The 21984-nt window shown below is 25.5% G+C and overlaps 2 protein-coding genes across 2 annotated transcripts; one reads left to right on the top strand and one right to left on the bottom strand.

The window, feature by feature from the left end:
• Positions 1–324: 324 nt before the first annotated feature.
• LOC145976371 (uncharacterized) lies at positions 325–2365 on the top strand. Its single transcript, XM_083107433.1, has 5 exons — positions 325–457; positions 774–980; positions 1587–1755; positions 1936–2137; positions 2358–2365. The coding sequence occupies exons 1-5, from the start codon at positions 363–365 to the stop codon at positions 2363–2365; spliced, it is 681 nt and encodes a 226-aa protein (XP_082963559.1). The 5' UTR covers positions 325–362.
• Positions 2366–7431: 5066 nt separating this feature from the next.
• LOC145976370 (uncharacterized) lies at positions 7432–11599 on the bottom strand. Its single transcript, XM_083107432.1, has 4 exons — positions 11537–11599; positions 8816–9011; positions 8405–8417; positions 7432–7633 (listed from the first exon to the last, which is right to left on the bottom strand). Exons 1-4 carry the CDS (start codon positions 11546–11548, stop codon positions 7432–7434), a joined length of 423 nt encoding a protein of 140 aa, XP_082963558.1. The 5' UTR covers positions 11549–11599.
• Positions 11600–21984: the final 10385 nt, after the last annotated feature.

The raw sequence follows: 21984 nt of genomic DNA, 5'->3' as shown, positions 1-21984 counted from the left end.
GAATTTTCTATAGCAACGATAAAACAAAATATGTTACTCTCTGTACATAGCAACGTATCTTCTCAAACCTGCAGGAAGTTCAAAGAGGTGAGCTAAATTATTGATATATTTTTAATAATTATGTTATAAATTATACATTATAAACAAATTTAATAATTATTACATTGCTTAATTATTTTTTATATTTTAAATTGTAATTTTTAAAAATTTTGTTCGATATTGATATTGCTCTCTTATAAAATTCTTGCGATTTGATTTCTATTTTTAATAGGGAATTACACTTTATGCGATATATTATAGTATACGTTTTTGTTTTAGTTTTAAATAAAGGAGCGAAGAAGAAAAAGGGATAGAAAGAAAAAATGGAAAAAGTTAACCAACATCAAAAGGATAAGAAAAAAAATAATGGAAATAAACATTCGTCGCAAATTAATTTAAAGGAATCCTCTCTTAACAAGTAATTTATTAATATATTCATTTTTATTAATATTTTCATTTTTTATTTATAAATTTTTAAATTATTGTTAGAGAATAGCTAATGTTGTTAGTTAAAATCGATTGATAGCTTTTTCGTAATAATTTAAGTTATTTTTATAATTGCTTTCTCATATAAAAAAGATTCTATTTTACCGATTCTTTCTTAAAGTTCGCAATATAATAATCTTTTAAATAATTTAAATGCAAGAGCTTATAACTTCGTGACATAAAAGTTTTATAAAATATATTTTATTAATCATATTGATATTATATTGATATACGCTACTCATTTACAGAATACTTAACATACAGCAGGAAACATTAAATGAAGAAAATAATTCGGAAAACAGCAACAAGAAGGAAACTTTTACTCCAAATCGAAGTAATGATGTGGAAGTTAACAGGCAGGAAATTACTTTTCTCAATCAAAATGATGTTTTAGAGACGATATATTTGGCATCGGATGAAATGTTGGAATCGATACAATTCGAAGATTCTACTGTGTGAGTCTTTATATTTTTAATTTATACTTAATATAATATAATTTTTTATTTAATTGTATAATTATTATGCAAATTTTTACCTCTATGTCTTAAATGTATTATCATATCAGTTAATAGAATATTTATGAGATTAATTTAAACGAAAAATTTAATAACGAAATATACTACAATATAATGAATTGTTTTTAAAATTTACATTATCAGAAATTATATAACCACATGTAATTATCAAATCTACCATTGGAAAAATATTATCAATAAATGATATTTAATACACTTTCGTTAATAATGTATTGTTTTTTAAAGCATGTTATTAGAATAATTTAATTAAAATATCTCATTTGTAAATTAATATAGTTTTGATACAAATATATTTAATATCAAAATTTTTATGTCACAATAACTTTCAAAATTTCTTTTGGACTATTTATTAACAATTGTTGTGATCACATTATGTATATATATTTGATTCTTTCTTAAATAAAAAATAATTATCTTTTATTGTAATTAACAAATAAAAGAACATATTATTTAATATTTTATCTTGATAATTAAAACAAATTAAAATATTATTATATTACTAATTTTAATAAAAAATTTATTTAGAGAAATTGTTGGATTTATCGATGAAATTGATGGTCCGAAGATAGTTGGTAAATCCCAACATTATAGATTGTTAAAGTTTTTGGTGAACAACAACAGTAAACATCGCATTCAAGTTGTTGCCTGGAACGAAGAAATTGATCGTATAAATTTTCATATACAACCAAATCGAGTAAGTGATACATTTTTATTTAATTTATTTTTTATAACATTAAAATTATTATTTTTATTATCATTTTGTTGTAATATTTTTTAAAAAAATTTTTATTCCAATAAAGTACATATAAAACAATAGTATTAGAATAATATTAATTTAATATATTTAATTTAATAATATTTGTTAATTTTGCAGATTGTGCATATTGATGGTGTCAAGGCTAAAAGGCTAAAAATACCTGAATTCAACCAAGGGACTCTTCAATACGAATTAATTATTCGTTCCAACACGACGATAAATACGTTGGGTAATTTTGACCTAAAAAAAAACATTCAAGCGGTGCAACCACAATTAGTGGAATTGTGTGATGTATCTCAACATCTTAATGCATGCATTAGTAAGTGTTTATATGTATATAATATACTTTATACTATAATCCGGTATTTCTTATATATCGATGAACATTTGTATGCAAATGTACGTATAAATATGTAACTATATGTTTTTACAAATCTTTTATATACATATTTTTTACATAATTTCTTATTTTTATACTATTTGATTTTTATAATTATGGGATTTAAATATTTTCTATAAGTCAATTCGTTATAATACAGTCTTGTGATAAACTAAAAATTAATAAAATTTTTTTCAGTTATACGTGGATACATTAAAACGAATTTCAATAAGTTTTCAAATAGTTTTAAAACAATAGGCTGCGGATCCATTACAGATAAGACGTATAAATTGGAGATACAAATAGTTAATTATGATAATGATGTCTACTTCGACAAGGGGCAAATGATTGAAATGAAAGGATATGTAAAAATTATGAGTAAGCTATGTGAAAATTTTTAAAATTTCTAAAAATATAATAACTATATAACTGTCATTAATATTATAATTTTATCATTTAGATGACGTATTTTACTTGGAGGTTGATCATTCAACAGACATAAAGCAAATAGGAGAGGAAAAGTTATCTCTACAACAATTATTGTTGGGTACAAGACCAATTGTAAAAAAAACATCCAATGAAGATTTAGGATTACCACCACGCAAAATGATTCGAAAATAATGATTCTTTTCCATTTCATTAAATAATATGTGAAAATAATTATAATACAAAAAAAAAATTTTTTTAACGCGTTCACAATGTTTCGTTATAAGTAGTTTTACTTTCGTGTTATTTAAACGTTATAATATTTCGAAAGTATTATTTTATATATATATATATATATATATATATATATATATATATATATATATATATATATATATATATATATATATATATATACTCTTCTAGAGACTATATAGTATCCATTAAATCAGATTTCAAACTACGGGGTTAGTCGTTTATTAATCTCTCTCTCTCATCATTCATACTTTCTATGCAGATGTAACATAAAAAATAAAATTTTTCAAATCGAGGAATTCTTTTTCTTTTTAATATTATCGATATCTTTTTTTTTATGTTTAATTTACTCAGGAGTAAGCAAAAAAAGATAGCCTATTTCGATATAATAAACATACATTAACATATAGTAGAAAAACATATTATTACATATTATTTATTAACATACATTAGAAAAACATTAATTGTACTAAACTAAGTTACATATATTATCTATTTTTTCTCAGTAAAAATTTCGAGATACCAATAATTTTCAAGTTATAATTGATTAAAAATAAAGGCTTTTTCACAATTTAAATCTTATGAAAATAAACTATTAACAAAATCACATTCTTTAATTAATTTCAAGTAGAGTTTACTTTAATAAAATTTTTATTTAAAGCTTATTGTTAGTTGCAAAGATACATGATGACAAAAAATGATAACTTTTCTCGATATTTTTGATAAAATTGTATTTATATTGATATAAGTGATTGCTTAATAATTAAATTTTATATTAGAAAATTAGTATATTACTTAGATTTAAGTAATGATCGAGGAAAGCGCGCGCGTTAGCGCGCGCTGCGAGCTAGTCCATCTATAAAAAAGGCGTGTTACGCTGATTCTCGAAATATCTCGAATGTATTGTTGCCGTTTTATCGTAGCACTGATTGGTCCTTTCGTAATCATTGTGGTACATGCTTCATAGTGTTAGCGATTGACATGCAAATATCAATGGAAACTTACGAATCGTCAAAAATACTCGAATTTTGCTCTTCGTGCGTTACCGCTTCAACTTCGTCATTAAACGGAAATATGGCAGCAATGATTTACAAACAATGCATGTTGTCACATCAATGGCACATTTCATTCAATTACTCATTCAATGTCTTTGACTGATATATGCATTTAATACACCAATTTTGTGTATACGTTTGAATTTTATTAAATTTTATTATCCTCGAGTTAGAAAAATTACTTTATTCCTATCTTATTTTATTCTGAGTTTATAATAGGAAAATTCTTATATGTTTATGAATAATTTTTATATATCACATGCATGTGTAATTTAATTATACTACATACTTAATCTAATAACTATATGAAATATAAAAGTATATGCATGAATTGTTACCATTTAGATTGTGAATATAAATTTATTGCACGGAATAACGAGATAAAATAACAATGTTCATTAAAATAAAATTTGAATATTTATCTATTGCCAAAATATAAGTTTATTTAATTAAATAAGCAATATTATATACGCATATAAATTCAAATTAATTGTTTTGATCGTGTTTAAAAATTAAAATATCGAAGATTAATCATTGAAAAGTAATAATTTATTATTAGATATTGTATTAGAGAATTACATATTTTTACGAAAAATTTTTCATAAATTTCATTTATCATTAATAATGAAGTGGATACTTACATCTTGCGTATCTCTTGTGAGTTTTTCATTATTAGTTATTCGCTATCAGTATTACGAATCTTATTATGAAGACTTATAAAATAGAAGACTTATAAAATATAAATCTCAATGAATCATAGATTGAAGAATTTTGTGACAAAAAATATGTAATTTTGACGTACATACTCCATAATATATTTAATATTTTCAAATATTTTAATCGATTCAAAGGAAATATGTGATGTCAATAATAATGATTGATATTACTACTTATTATATTACCAATAATAATGTTTTTTCAAAGTGTATCAAAAAATGTATCATATTACACAGTAAATATTACATAATTATACTTTAAAGTTATTTAAAAAAAAGAGATTTTTTTAGAAATATATATATATATATATACATATATAACATATATATGTACATATATGTATACATGTTGTTTGCTGCCATTTTGTATTGATTGTTAAAATCAGGTAGTGAAAGTTTCTTATATATAATTATCAATTTTGTAAGAAACTTTGAGCCAAAAGAAATATATTCAAAACGTAATTAAAAAATTAATGTTTCAAATAATAATGGACATTAAAAATAATTTTGTAATATATATGTGTGTGTGTGTGTGTGTGTATGTGTCTGTGTATCACATAATAATTATAAATATATATATGTCTATACGTAATTAATCATAATAATTAAAAAATTTAAATTTAAATATGTACGATGTTAACAAAGATAATGATTAATCATAGAGTTTTCATAATGTTAGTAAGTATAAGATTAATATCTACAAAAGGACTCGTAAAAATTTTTTTGAATAATAACTTATAATAAATCATTAAGAGATAATTTCTTATCGAAAAGAAACAGAGTATCTATAATTTTCCTTATAAAAGAATTAGTGGAATAATGCTTTTTGTAATATTAAGCTGTAATTAAATGTTAAATTAATCTTTTATCCGCCATAATAAAATATCATATATAATGCCAATAATATAAATAATGTAAGAAGCGTATATAATTATACGGGAATATTCTATATTTATATACGCAAAATATACTGAACCAAAAACTGAACACAAATTTTCAACCCAATATCTTTTTGTCGACATCGCATCTGACAGTTCCAGTTTCTACGTCCGTTGATCCAGAATGCTGATTCTTGTGGACTTCCTGTGCATATATTCTTGTGCACTTCCTGTATATTTAAATATATATATATATATATATATATATATATATATATGTATATATATACGTATACAGAGTGTCTGATAACTAACTAACCAATATTTAAGGATGGATTCTTTGGTCAATTTGAAAACGATTTTTCCTTAGCGAAAATATCGAGGAATGTCATCATTTTTAACAAACTTCCAATTTTTATTATTATATATCTTTATAACGAAGTCTTAAATTAAAATTTTATTAAAATAAACTCTATTTGAAATTAACTAAAAAATGTAATTCTGTTAATCTTTTAACTTTAAAAGATTTAGTCTGCGAAAACCCCCTTTTTTGAATCACTTATGATTCGAAAATTATTGATGTATTCACATTTTCGCTGAGGAAAAATCGTCTTCAAATTAATCAAAGAATCCTTAAGCTCCTTGGTTTGTTAGTTAGCGGACACTCTGTATAGTTATATATATACCGTATATGTACATATATATATATATATATATATATATATATATATATATGTACATATACGGTATATATATAACTACGGTATATATATATATATATATATATATATATATATATATATATATATATATATATATATTGTGTGTATATATATGTACACACACACACACACACACACACACACACACACATAACTTGATAAGAACAAGTATAAGTTTCATTATAAACTAAAAGTAAATTTTTTTTTAATATTATAATAAATTTACCTGATTTGATGTTTCTATTTTTCTTTTTTTTAAAATATTTGTACCTTTAAGAAGGCTTAATAACGGCATATATCCATCAATTCTTTTAATATCGTTTAAATCATTGACAATTAAATATGCTGGTATAACTAAAAAAATTATTAGTGTTAAAAAATATATTTAATATTTAATATATTATATATAAAGTGTGTGTATGTGTGCGCGCGCGCGCGTGTGTGTACGTGGCTGTGTCTGTGTGTGTATATTCAAGATCTACCAAAAGTGTAAACAATTGATATCTTAAAAATAAATTCGATAACTTCGAAATAACTAATAAAATTGCATAAAATCATGATGCGATAAAATGATCTCAAGAAGCATTATAAGAATATGTAATAATAAATAGGGAGTTTTATTTAAAAATTCAATGTTACTTTGGGCTTCTGCCCCCAGGACGCGGAAACGTTTGCCGCGCGGCATAAAGCGACGTGATAGCCAATCAAGGTGTTGTCCTAGCGTTTATTGACTACGCATCACTTTTTCCCGTGCGGCAAGCGTTTCTGCGTTCTGGGAGTAGGAGCTCATAGTCTTGATCTTGACAACGCTACCTATGATCAAACTCATATTATTACTCAATGTATCTTTTTAAGCCTTCTAACTTTTGTCTAAATATTTTTCTCTAAAATGCTTTATTATCAAGATATTTGACTGCTTTTACACTTTTTTGGTAGCCTCTGTATATATGTTTTAACATATATATATACACTCCCTTATATATAGTTCTATAGATATTAATTATAATATCACAAAATGTAAAAATAAAAAATAAGTTTGCATTATTTACTTTCAAAGAAATGATAAATTAAATTTATAAATTTTTTGGGTCTTAAACTTTTTGACGCGAGTATATATTAATTTTAGCTGAATAATTTTAAATAACTAATAAGATATTATAAATTAATTTAATAATTAAGAAGTTATAAATTTTTATTACTTGTAGCTTGTATTATGCCAGTGATTTGAACGTGGTCACCTTTGTTGATATCAAGATCAAAATAGTTTTCATTAGAAAAATTCATAATATGTACTTCTAATTTGTAAATGCCATCTGTAATAGCTCCACATCCAGTAATTTTGTTTAGCTTGTTATTATATGACTCTTGGAAATTTGTTTTTATACAGGGTGAGCCATTTTAATTAACGCACGCAATTATTTCGGAAACAAAGCATTTTAGAGAAAAATGTTTCAGACAAAAGTTTTATGGTTTCGAGGGGGCCATAAGATGGTATCATTGGTTTGACCTTGAAGAGTTATTTGAAGGTCACATGAAGGTCACCTTCAATTTCTTAAATGGAACCTACTATTTGTCATTGCATATTCTTGTAGCTTATCTCGAGAGCTTTCCAAAACACTATAATTAAGTACCTTTTCGTTAAGTACTTTTTGAGTTCAACTGGTGTAAAGAAAACACATAGTTGTTTTGAAGAAAAAATATATAATTTGCAATTAACAATTCCATATTTTTTCTTAAAAACAACTATGTGTTTTCTTTACACCAATTGATTCCTCTCATTATTTTGTACATAAAAGTATTAAGATAAGATAATCGAAAAATGAATATTTTACAAGATATTTTACGGTTTATGTAAAATTAAGAAATTATTTCAAGCCTCATAACTCAAAAAGTACTTAACAAAAAGGTACTTAATTATAGTGTTTTGGAAAGCTCTCGAGATAAGCTACAAGAATATGCAATGACAAATAGTAGGTTCCATTTAAGAAATTGAAGGTGACCTTCATGTGACCTTCAAATAACTCTTCAAGGTAAAACCAATGATACCATCTTATGGCCCCCTCGAAACCATAAAACTTTTGTCTGAAACATTTTTCTCTAAAATGCTTTGTTTCCGAAATAATTGCGTGCGTTAATTAAAATGGCTCACCCTGTATATCCTTTTACGACTGAAAAAATAGAACAAAATTTGATAACTAAAATATATTTTTAAAAAATAAGAATATTTATACATAAAAATATATTGTGTAATTTTAAATTATTTTAAATTTTAATTAATAATTATTTTTTATATTAGTTTATCTAAACATCAAGAACTTAAGTTTTTAATTATTAATAGCTTTTTTAACTTATCTTTCTTTAATAAATTTTAATTATTTAAAGTTTGAAAAGCTAAATGATTAAAGTTTATTGCATAAGTTTAAAAATTTTTGAGTAATTGATAGTTTGGATGCTTTAAATAATTATCCTTAGGGAATAATTTGTTTTATATTTTATTTATTTCAAGTTCTAATAATACATTGTAAAGAATAAAAAATTATATATAAGATGTAAAGAATATACTCACTAATACGATTTGAAGTATTTAAGACTTCATATAGTTCGACCGGTTCAGGTCTCATATTTAAATGATCCATTGGATCATATTTTCCCAGATTGGAAATGGTTGTATTTGATTTTATTAATAATTCATAATTTACGTTCCCATTGTTAAATTGGGGCATTTTTGGTGGTCGGGCCTGGACTCCGTCCAAATGAATAATCTGTTTTATAATAAAATGTATATTTTAAAATTAAATGAATTAAAATTAAAGAATTAGACTCTTTTTGGATTTAACCATACGAAAATTTAGGAATGAGCGAATAAGAGTCGACGCGGATGGTAGTGCGTAAAATTACTTAAGATTAATTGTTCGCAACAATTAATACATGCACAAGGCATATCAATACGTATATTTTACTTGGTGCCTTTACCAAATTATAGATTCTCATTTTTGAGAATTCTATAAACCCTTCTTTACCCCCCTGAAGAGACGTAGACGAGCAAAATAACGGGGCAAAGTCGCTGAATCGGGAATCAAACCCGAGTCTTTCGCTTCCCGGGCGACTGCTCTTACCATTGAGCTATTCAGCCTCATACCGTTATCTCCCCCGTCTATTTTGTTTATTATACATCTGTGAAAACAATGAGAACGCGATCTTCTCAGCTCCGCGTGATAAAATATTATATAACGCAACAAAATATTATGATAAAATATTTTTTTACTAAGTATTTATTGAGTTATAAGACTTGAAAATTGTAGTGTTTTGATATAAAATACAAATTTTGCGTAAAATATTCCTTTTTTGATAGTCTTATCCTAATACTTTTATGCACAGAATAATGAGACGGGTCAATTAGTATAATTAAACACTTATTGCCTTTAAGATAAAAATAATGAGACGGGTCAATTAGTATAATTAAACACTTATTGCCTTTAAGATAAAAATAAAAATTTGCAACTAGCAGTTACACATATCAAAATACTACAATTTTTCGTTTCTGAAATATTTTAATCGAAAGTTTATTTGACGAAAAATTCCGGATAAGCTACTTGGTAGCGCCGCGTCGAGGACAGTGACTCTCAATGCTCGGATCCAGTTCTTTTTCAGTTTTTTTATGTATTTGGCGTCGCTTGATATATAATATAAATAAATATATATACATATATATATACATATATATATATATATATATATATATATATATATATGTATATATATAGGGTGTCCCAGACCATTCGTACACCCCTTTTATCTCGGAAATAGAGCGTTTTAGAGAAAAATGTTTCAGACAAAAGTTGTATGGTTTCGAGGGATACATAAGATGCTGTCATTGATTTGACCTTAAATTTTCATTTGAAGGTCATGTGTAGGTCATGTCGATTTTTTTTTAATGGAACACCTAATTTTTAGTACATATTCTTGTAGCTTACCTTGAAAGCTTCCCAAAACACTTATGATAAAGTATTTTTCATTAAGTATTTTTCGAGTTATGAGACTTGAAAGTTGTAGTATTTTGACATAAAATACATAATATCTCGTAAAATATTCATTTCTCGGTAATCTCATCTTAATACTTTTATGTGCAGAATAATGAGAACAATCAATTAATGCAAAGAAAACACACACACTTATCTTAAATAAAAAATATGAATTTGCAACGAACAGTTACGTGTTCCATTTAAAAAAATCGACGTGACCTTCACATGACCTTCAAATGAAAATTTAAGGTCAAACCAATGACACCATCTTATGTATCCCTCAAAACCATACAACTTTTGTCTGAAACATTTTTCTCTAAAACGCTCTGTTTCCGAAATAAAAGTGGTGTACGTGTGGTCTGGGACACCCTGTATATTAATTTATTTATTTTATTTACAGTATTTTGAAAAACTTTTGAAATAAACTGTTTGAAATAAACTGAGGACATATAATAAAAGAAAGTAATATATAATTGATGCTTATAAAAGATGCTTTGAATCAAACTTTGTTCATAGACATAATAATTGATTACAAAAGTTATTTGTATTAAAGAGCAGAAGTATAAATAATTTTTTTTAATAAGATGAATATTAATAAAATAGTGTTTAAAACGAAATGTATATTAAATGTGTATATAAACAAATATGTATATATATATATATATATATATATATATATATATATATATCAAATTATATAGTTATATTTTATACAGATATTATGTTTATTTTATTTATTTTTGTTATATATAATTTTTTAATTTTTATTTGTATTTTCTTTTCTAAAAAGTACATGTTATACCAATAGTCACAAATTTTGAAGTGATTGTTGCATCTTTTCCGCGGTACTGATTGGATATTTTGTTCGTGTACGTTGTAATTTGCTTCATTCGTGCCGCTTGTAGCTATCAAACTGTCATGCAAATTTTGACAGTTTGATTAAAATCCTTAATAAAAAAAGTGTTGAAAACCTGTAAAGTGTATTGAAGTCGAATTTCGAGATTTAGAATTCGTCATCTTCTTTAATTTATCTTTAACACAAACTGTTTTAATTGGACAAACTGTCAAAATTCGTATAACAATTTGACATTTGCAAGTGGTATAAATGAAGCAAGTCCAATGTATATGAACGAGATATCTAATCAATATAGTGGAACAGAGGCAACAATCACTTTGAGATTTGTAATTATCGATATAACATGTACTTTTTAAAATAGAGAGAATACAAATATAATAATAATTTAATTAATAATTAAAATACTCACATAATTCACCATTATATGAGGTTCTATTATTTCGACGTCATCATTCCATGCTACTATTTGGACTCGTTTGCCATTACCATTATTTAGATAAAATTTAAAAAATTTATGCTGCATTTTTGTACCTAATCGTCTTGGGGATTCTATGGCATCTACATATCCAATAATTTCACTATAATATAATTTAATTAATAATTTAATAATTAAATAAATAATTATACATACATACATACGTATATATATATATATATCTAAAGAATATATTGTATATTATATAGGGTATAGTATTATCGAAGAGTTTAAAAGAAGAATAATGAGAAAAGAGAAAAAATAAATATTTTATGTATTGTGTAAAATTAATATTAAATTCTTCTCTAACTATGTACTATACACTTCAAGCGTTCAGAAATGATTGGCTATTTATGTTTCTTTAGAGATGTTTACATTGCATAGTAACAAATTTGTCTATATTACATAGTAACTAATCTTTTTCTATTACAGAACAGCAAATGTTTTCTTTAAATATATATGGAACGTATCAATTAATAATTCATAATTGAATATAAATTTTTTTTTAAATTATAGAACTTTACAATAAATTGATTATAATAATTTATTGTAATAAGAATATAAACTTTTTTAAATATAGAATCATTTTATAAAAATTCTGTATTAATTTTTAAAAAAAAGATAAAAATTAAGTTAGAATTAATTAATATATACGATTTAAAGTAATAATAATATAATACTAATTAGTTTCATTTAAATAAAATGGAAATAAAAAGTGAATACAAAACGTTACATAGAATAATGATATAGATGATATAAAACACAATATAATATATGATATAAATTATGTAAATATGTAAATATTTTAATTATTAGTATAAATGTTGAAATTTAAAAAATATAAAATTGAGATAACAAGAGCAATATTTGTCTAAAAAAACAATTTGAGATATATATTGTAAATACAATATTATGCATACAATGCTTTCAATTTACATATTCTACCTTTTATACTTTATTTTTCTATTTATACTATTAATAATTACATTCTTTTACTTATTATATATTAATAAATATAATATATTCTTTAGATTATGAATTTACATATACTATACTATGCAATGTAAATATATGTATAGAAATGTAAATAACAAGACTCCTAAATTTAAAGTATTATATAATTAGAGAAGATTTAAGAGTTATTTTTACACAATATGTAAAAAATATTAAATTTTTTCCTTTTCTCATATTATATTTCTTTATAATCAGTTCTATATTATTATATCTTGTTTAACATACAGTATATTCCTTAGATATGAATAGATATGAATATTTTCTTGTCCTTTTACAATATATTATTAGAACTTGAAGTAAATAAAATATATAACAAATTTTTTTCTAAAGACAATTATTTAAAGCATCCAAACTATCAATTACCCAAAAAATTTTTTAATTTATACCATAAATTTTAATTATTTAGCTTTTTAAATTTTAAATAATTGTTTATTGAAAAAGAATATGTTAAAAAAGCTATTAAATAATTGAAAACTTAAGTTCTTGATGTTTAGATAAATTAATATAAAAAATAATTATTAATTAAAATTTAAAATAATTTAAAATTACACAATATATTTTTATGTATAAATATTCTTATTTTTTTAAAATATATTTTAGTTATCAAATTTTGTTCTATTTTTTCAGTCGTAAAAGGATATACAGAGTGAGCCATTTTAATTAACGCACGCAATTATTTCGGAAACAAAGCATTTTAGAGAAAAATGTTTCAGACAAAAGTTTTATGGTTTCGAGGGGGCCATAAGATGGTATCATTGGTTTGACCTTGAAGAGTTATTTGAAGGTCACATGAAGGTCACCTTCAATTTCTTAAGTGGAACCTACTATTTGTCATTGCATATTCTTGTAGCTTATCTCGAGAGCTTTCCAAAACACTATAATTAAGTACCTTTTTGTTAAGTACTTTTTGAGTTATGAGGCTTGAAATAATTTCTTAATTTTACATAAACCGTAAAATATCTTGTAAAATATTCATTTTTCGATTATCTTATCTTAATACTTTTATGTACAAAATAATGAGAGGAATCAATTGGTGTAAAGAAAACACATAGTTGTTTTTAAGAAAAAATATGGAATTGTTAATTGCAAATTAAGTATTGAATCCCCGCGCCAAAAGTGTATACATTGCGCGTGGACAGTCTTTGGCGTTCGGGTTTACGACTTACACCTGAACAACGCCGCTTTAACATGCTTTTGGAAGAAATGGGACTTTTCTTTAAAACAAGATATTAATAATTTCTACATAAACAATAATTGTTTTAAGTAAAACATAATTAATATATATAAGTAAACATAATTAATATTTATATTATGTAATATAAATTAACATATATATAACAATAATTTGACGTATTCGAACTTTTTTATTTTAAAGTTTCTAATATTCTCGTTAACTGACTATTGCTGTATGATACTCAAAACTGATTCAAAAAATGGAAGACGAATAAATACAGTGTGTTTTCGAGAAAACTCCGGTTCTCGAGAAAAACTCCGGTTCGTGAGTTTTCGAGAAAACTGATTCGAATCATATGATTTATTTTTTCCGTCAAATAATTTGCGCGACGATTACAAAAGGTGCTACTATCCACAAACTAGTTCGCGAATGCCGCCGGCTATAGCCGGCGCTCGTCTCTGCGGGTCACATCGTGGATGTCGGCTACAGCCGGCGTTCGTCTCCGCGAACTACTTCGTGGATGCCGGCTATAGCTGGCGTTAGGAGCGAAAGGGTTAAAATATTATAAAAATATTAAATTTTATAAGTTAATACTCAATCTAGAAAGTAATAATTTTTTCGTTTGTTTATTTTAATAGTATATATTTTAAATATTAGTATATATACATTCCGAAAATTATACGCACGCGCGTATGTGTGTGTATATATATATATATATATATATATATATATATATTTGTATTAGCATATATATTTATTAATTAATATATTTATTGATATATTTTCATTTTGTAAAATGCCAAAACGTAAAATACATCGCACTTTAGAAGAAGAAGAGAAATTTCAACAACGATGTTCCGAAAGAAAAGCAAAAAATCAATATCGTCGTAATCAAATTATGAAAGAAAATAAATTATAATATCAAAATCAGTTGATTACAAAAATCACACTATTTGTGTTGCTGGTACATCACATAACAATCATGTAATAATAGAATTAGATGAAGAAATAATTGGACAAAATTTTAAAAATATTAAATCAGTACGTCATATTTCTGTAAAACGTCAATCTCGTTATCGATCACGGCAGAAAAATCAACCTTACCTAAATATTGATAATATAATGTCAATTAATAATGTCGTTGAATATTATATTGGATCTATGGATGTGTCATGTGTTCATTGCAATGTAAAACATTTTGCATTTGAAAGAATATCTAATAAAGGAAATTCATTTCATGATTGTTGTAATCATGGTGCTGTACATTTGCAATCATTGCCTAAACTTCCTCAATTTCTTCATTCCTTATTCGATGGAACTCATATAAAATCTAATAATTTTTTTCAACATATTCGTAGTTATAACAGTTCATTTTCGTTTGCATCATTTAACGCTAATTTAATTAATTTTCAAGATAGACGATCTGGTCCATATTGTTTCAAGGTACAAGGACAAATTTATTATCAAATTAATACAACATTATATGCTGAACAGAATGAAAGTCCTACTTATGGCCAACTTTTTATTGTAGATTTTAATGAGGCGATTAATCATCGACTTAATCAAAATTCACATTTAGATTTGGAAATTGTACAAAACCTTGAACGTATAATGCGGGAAATTAATGTATTTGCTCAATCTTATCAAATGATGGGTGAAGAATTAGAAAATCAAAAGCGTTTAGAAATAGAATCTGGTAAATTTTTACCGGAGTTACAATTATTATTTACTTTAAAACCAGGTATGGATCGACGTCGATATAATGCTCAAAGAACTAATGAAATTGCTGCAGTTTTTTATACAACTGCTGAAGGAGAAATTCCAGAGATTCATACGTTACAATACGTAATAGAAATACTAAAATTCTTCAAAAAGTTAGTATTATGGACCCAAATGTTGAACCATGGATATATCCATTATTTTATCCATATGGCACTCAAGGATGGCACCGTTATTTGACAAAATTAAATAGTGATAAACAAATAACTAGAGGACAGTATATTAAATATCGTATGGCTATTCGTGATGAATTTAATGTTTTTTTATTAGGTCGTCGCCTATTTCAGCAATGGCTTGTAGACAGTTATGTAAAAATGGAAAAAGATAGAATTGATTATTGCAAAAATCATCAAAAAGAATTACGTACTGAAACATATCAAGGTTTAAGAGATTATTTACAAACTACGGCAAATAATTTAAATGGACGCATTGGAAAAATGGTTATACTTCCTTCCACGTTTATTGGATCACCGCGTAATATGTTACAAAATTATCAAGATGCAATGGCAATTGTTAGTAAATTTGGTAAACCAGATCTTTTGATTACTATGACTTGCAATCCAAAATGGGCGAGAAATCGAAGAAAATCTTTTGCCAGGTCAACAAGCTGCTGATAGACTTGATATTTGTGCTCGAGTTTTTAATATTAAGAAAGATTATTTAATTGATTTAATCGTTAAGCAAAAATTTTTTGGTGAAGTAGCAGCATTTGTGTACGTTATTGAATTTCAAAAACGTGGTTTACCACATATTCATATGTTGATTACTTTAAAGTATAATTTTAAAATAACAACTCCACAAATTGTTGATAAATATATTTCTGCTGAAATTCCGGATCCATGCGAGAATCGTATTTTACATGATATAGTCATGAGACATATGATTCATGGACCTTGTGGTAATTGGTGTTTAATAGATGGACGATGTTCAAAACATTATCCGAAACCATTTTTAGAACAAAATAAAATAGATAAAGAGGCTTATCCTCTTTATCGTCGACGAAATAATAATAAAAATTTTGAACGTCCTGGAGGATATATAGTTGATAATCGTCATGTTGTTCCACATTGTCCTATTTTATCAATTATATTTAATTGTCATATAAATGTTGAAGTGGTTTCAAGTATAAAATCAGTTAAATATCTGTACAAATATATTTATAAAGGACATGATGTTGCTGCTATAACTATTGAACCAATAACAGAAAATGTGACTATTGATCATAATGAGATACACAATTATATTGAAGCTCGTTATGTTGGACCTGTAGAGGCCAGTTGGCGTATTCTTGGTAAGAAATTACAAGATAAAAGTCATGCAATAATGCGATTGCCAGTCCATCTCCCTAATGAACAAAATATTATAATTGAAAATGAAAACATAGACGAAGTAATGATTTCTGCTTTAAACCAAGTTACTATGTTAATAGATTATTTTGCATTAAACTTACGTGATGAAGAAGCAAAACAGTATTTATATATAGAAATTCCACAATATTATACATTTAAAAAAGAAAAAATTAATGGTAGAAATATATCTTGTTGGGTTAAACGTAAAAATCATTATAATTGTATAGGACGAATATATTCCGTTAATCCAACACAAACAGAATTATTTCACTTACGATTATTACTACTCACAGTAAGGGGAGCTACAAGTTTTAATGATTTAAGAACTGTAAATGGTGAATTTTATCAATCATTTTCAGCAGCATGTTTAGCTTTAGGTTTGGTTGAAGATGATGATGAATGGAAGCGAGCTATGAATGAAGCTGTTGAATGGATGATGCCGCGTCAACTTCGTAGATTATTTGTACGTATATTACTACATTGTCAGCCATTACATCCTGAAGAGTTGTGGGAAAATTTTAAAGTAGCAATGTCTAAAGATTATGTTCGACATTTTGGTATGTTACAAGGACAAAATAAAGCATATGCACAAATTAATAATATGCTTCATAGTGAAGGTAAAAGTTTTGCTGATTTTCCTCAAATGCAACAGTTAATAGAAGATGTTGTAGAGGAAGATTATATGACACTTGAAGAAGCTATGGAAATAGGTAATAAACAATACAAACAATTAAATAACAAGCAAAAAGAGATAATCGATATATTATTAAATAAATTAGAGAATAATAACAATCATAATAATTGTTTTTATATTGATGGCCTGGGTGGATCAGGTAAAACATTTATATACACAACTATTTATCATTTAGCTAGAATTAGAAACAAACACATGTGTACAATGGCTTTTACGGGTATTGCCCCAGTGAGAAATGATAAGTCGAATAGACGTCTAAGACGTTTAATAGATGTCCAATAGACGTTTATTAAACATCTTAGACGTCTAACAAACGTCTATCCGACTTGTCATTTCTCACTGGGGCAGCAACATTACTACCTATGGGAAAAACAGTTCATAAGTTATTTGGATTACCGGTTCCATTACTTGCTGATTCATCATCAGCTATTAAAATTCAGTTCAAAAGAAGCTCAATATTTAAAAGAAACTGATATTTTTATTTGGGATGAAGCTCCAATGGCACCACGATATGCTTTAGAAATTATGGATCGAACATTGCGCGATATTATGAATAATGATTTTCCTTTTGGTGGAAAAATAATTTTATTAGGTGGTGATTTTAGACAACTTTTACCTATTAACATACATGCTACTCGAAATGAAATTGTAAATCTTTCTATTAAGTTTAGTTCTGTTTGGAGACATTTTGTAAAATTCTCTTTAACGCAAAACATGCGAGTTTTTCCAGAAGAAATTGAATTTACAAAATTTTTACTAGATATTGGAGATGGTACATTAAATGATTCCAATGATAATATACAAATTCCTGAATGTTGTATAGCACCTATTGATGCTAATATTGTGGAAGACATATATGGTGATTCAATACGAAAAAAGGAATTTGTTAAAATGTCTAAATGTGCGATACTTTCTGCAAGAAATATTGATGTAGACGAAATCAATAAAAAAGTTGTAGAATTATTAGATATAGCTAATGAACGAATTTACACAAGCGTAGATAGTGCTGTAAATAATGATAATGGTGATATAGGTGAAGCTTTGTTACCGGAATATTTAAATAGTTTGTCTCCATCATCTCTTCCTCCTCATGAATTGCGTTTAAGACCACATTGTATCATTATGTTAATTAGAAATTTAAGTATCAATGAAGGTCTTTGTAATGATACTAGATTAATGATTATAGAACTTGCAGATCATTTATTAAAGTGTAAAATTTTAACAGGTGACAAAGCAGGAGATATTGTATTTTTGAATCGTATAACATTATATTGTGAAAATTTATATCCTTTTACTTTTTCTAGAAGACAATTTCCAATAAAATTAGCTTTTGCTATGACAATTAATAAATCACAAGGGCAGACGTTTGATAGAATTGGATTAGATCTTCGCAAAGATGTTTTTAATCACGGACAACTTTATGTTGCTTTTTCACGAGTTCGTTCTTGGCAAGCATTAAACGTTTACCTTGGTAATCAAAGAAAAAATAGAGATGTTAAAAATTATGTATATAAAGAAATATACGATTAAATATACGATTATTTTTTATAGTGCCTATTATACATTTAAAATTAATAAATAATTATTTATATTATACATATGTATATATTTAATAATATTTATAATATAAATAATTATAATAGATTATTATAAATTTATATTTATAATATTCTTATTTTTTATTTAGATATAATATCAAATTAATAAATTATGTTAATCATGTAAGAAATAAAAGGCGCGCGCGTAGCGCGCGTCTGTAGTGTTCTAGTAATATAAAAAAACTTATTTAGAGATTTGAACGGTTTAGAACATTACTAAAGTTATATTAAGGTCATCTTGAATCTTTTAAATGAAATCACCATATTTTTTTATATAAATAGATTTTTCAAAGTATTCGACATAAAAAATTATAAAGATAGGTAGGATGGTCAAAAAGTGAATTAATTTAAGAGATATTTTATACTTTAATTTGACATAATCTTACACAAGCTATAAAATATCTCGTAAAATATTCATAGTTTATGTAAGATTATGTCAAATTTCCTATAATTTTATCTCAATACTTTTATGCACAAAATGAGAGAAATCAATTAGTGTAGCTGCTAGTTGCAAATTACATATTTTTCCTTAAAAACTAAGAGTTTTATTTACACTAATTGTTTCCTCTCATTATTTTGTACATAAAAATATTGAGGTAAAATCATCGAAAAATGAATATTTTACGAGATATTTTATAGTTTTTGATCATCTTATTCTTATAACTCTTTGTGTTAAATATTGCAAATATTGCAACCGATTTATATAAAAAAATTACAATGGTTACATTAAAAAAAATAAAATTTATCTTAATTACACGATTTTAATAAAAACTAATAACTGACTCTAATTCTATAACAAACATTTTTAAAATTATATATAAATAATTTTTACTTTTAGCTCTAATGACTTTTTTAGAAATATTGTATAATTTAATTTTTATTCTTTTCAATACAATTAATATTTCTTTGTCTATATTGCTGCAGGCGGATTATTTAGTGTTCCAAACTATTACAAATGTATATCTATTAGACGTTAGCGACATCGCCGTTTTGACTTTGACTGCCTCCATGCACACACGCACGTACGCACGCATATACACATACGCATATACACACGCGCAGGCTCCTTTAAATATATTTTTACTTCTTAGAACTAAAAATATATGTTATTTAAGAATTTTTAATCATCCTTAGTAAAGCTTTAAACAAAATAAAAAACATTAAACAACATTTATTTCAATTTTTGTCTTAAGAAAGCAATTTTATTACATTATAACTTCCAAACCGTTCGAAATCGGACATATGTTTATTAACATTTTCGACTTGTTTTCATATCCTAAAGTTGCTGTATCAATTTTGGCAATGAGTTCAGAGACACCCTGTATTTCTATTAACTCTCTATAACATATATAATTTTTAAATAAAAAATACACTTAAAAAAATTAAATTTGTTTTCCACATTTTATTCTTCTCTCTCTCTCTCTCTCTCTCTCTCTCTCTCTCTCTCTCTCTCTCTCTCTCTCTCTCTCTCTCTGTCTCCCTCTCTCTGCCCCTCTTTTTTTCTTATTTTATTATCTTTTCATTCTCTTCAAACATTTCATTATTTTTCTCTCAATCTCTCCATCTATACCATTCACATTCTATCATTTATATCCTCTCTTTCTCTTTCTCTGTCTGTCTCTCTCTCTCTCACTCTCTCTGTCTGTCTGCCTCTTTCTCTCTCAATGTGATTCTAATACATACATACATTTATATACAATTATATACACACATACATATATACAAATATAAATATAGAGATGTATAGTACACGTTAATGATTCGTTCCGTTTTCCTAGCGAAGGTTTGTAATATCTATCCTTTACTAATGTATAAAAATTCTATGGATTAGCAAAAGATAGATATTCTAAACCTTTGCTCGAGAAACGGGACGAATTATTAACGCGTACTGTACATATACGTATCTAAACATATAAATACGTACATTTCTCTTTGTTTCTCTTTCTTCTTTTTCTCTTCTGTGCCTTTTTTCTCTTTCTCTTTCTTAACCTGCTTTTATCAATCTTTCTATTTCAATCTTCTTCTTTCAGGAATTTTTTTTTCCTTCTTTTTCTCTTTCTCTTCTTTTTCCTTTCTCTTTTTTTTAGGCTTCTTTAACTATAAATAAAAAGTAAAAACATTTACAATATTTATTAACAATATTTAGTATTTGACTTCTTTAACTATAAATAATCTATCCTTTATTAATGTATAAGAATTTTATGGATTAGCAAAAGATAGATATTATCAACCTACGCTAGAGAAACGGAATGAATTATTGACGTGTACTGTACATATGGGTATCTAAACATATAAATACGCACATTACTCTTTGTTTCTCTTTCTTCGTTTTCTCTTCTGTGATTTTCTCTCTCTTTCTCTTTCTTAACCTGCCTCTTTCAATCTTCTTTCATGAATCTTTTTTCTTCCTTCTTTTTCTCTTTCTCTCTTTTTTTTCTTTTCTTTTTATTTAGGCTTCTTTAACTCTAAATAAAAAGTAAACACATAATATTTAATAACAATATTTAATATTCAACTTCTTCAACTATAAATAAAAAGCAATAACATTAAAAATGCATTTTCAATATTATTTTTATATTTAATTCTTTTTCTTTCTTTTTTTCAATCTCTCACTCTCTCCTTCTCTCTTTTTTTTATTATTTTATTTTCTATTATCCCTCTCTCTTTTTCTCTACCCTCTTCTCATTATTTCTCTCTATCTCTCTTTCTTTCTTTCTCTGTCTTTCAATGCTTCTTATACATATATTTATAAACAATTATATACACACATACAT

The sequence above is a fragment of the Camponotus vicinus genome, unplaced genomic scaffold (assembly GCF_025532165.1).
Source record: "Camponotus vicinus isolate PSW18456_S1 unplaced genomic scaffold, iyCamVici1.0 SCAF_8, whole genome shotgun sequence".
NCBI lineage: Eukaryota > Metazoa > Arthropoda > Insecta > Hymenoptera > Formicidae > Camponotus > Camponotus vicinus.
Note: the sequence above shows the minus strand (reverse complement) of the source record. Positions and strands in the feature narration are given on the sequence as shown.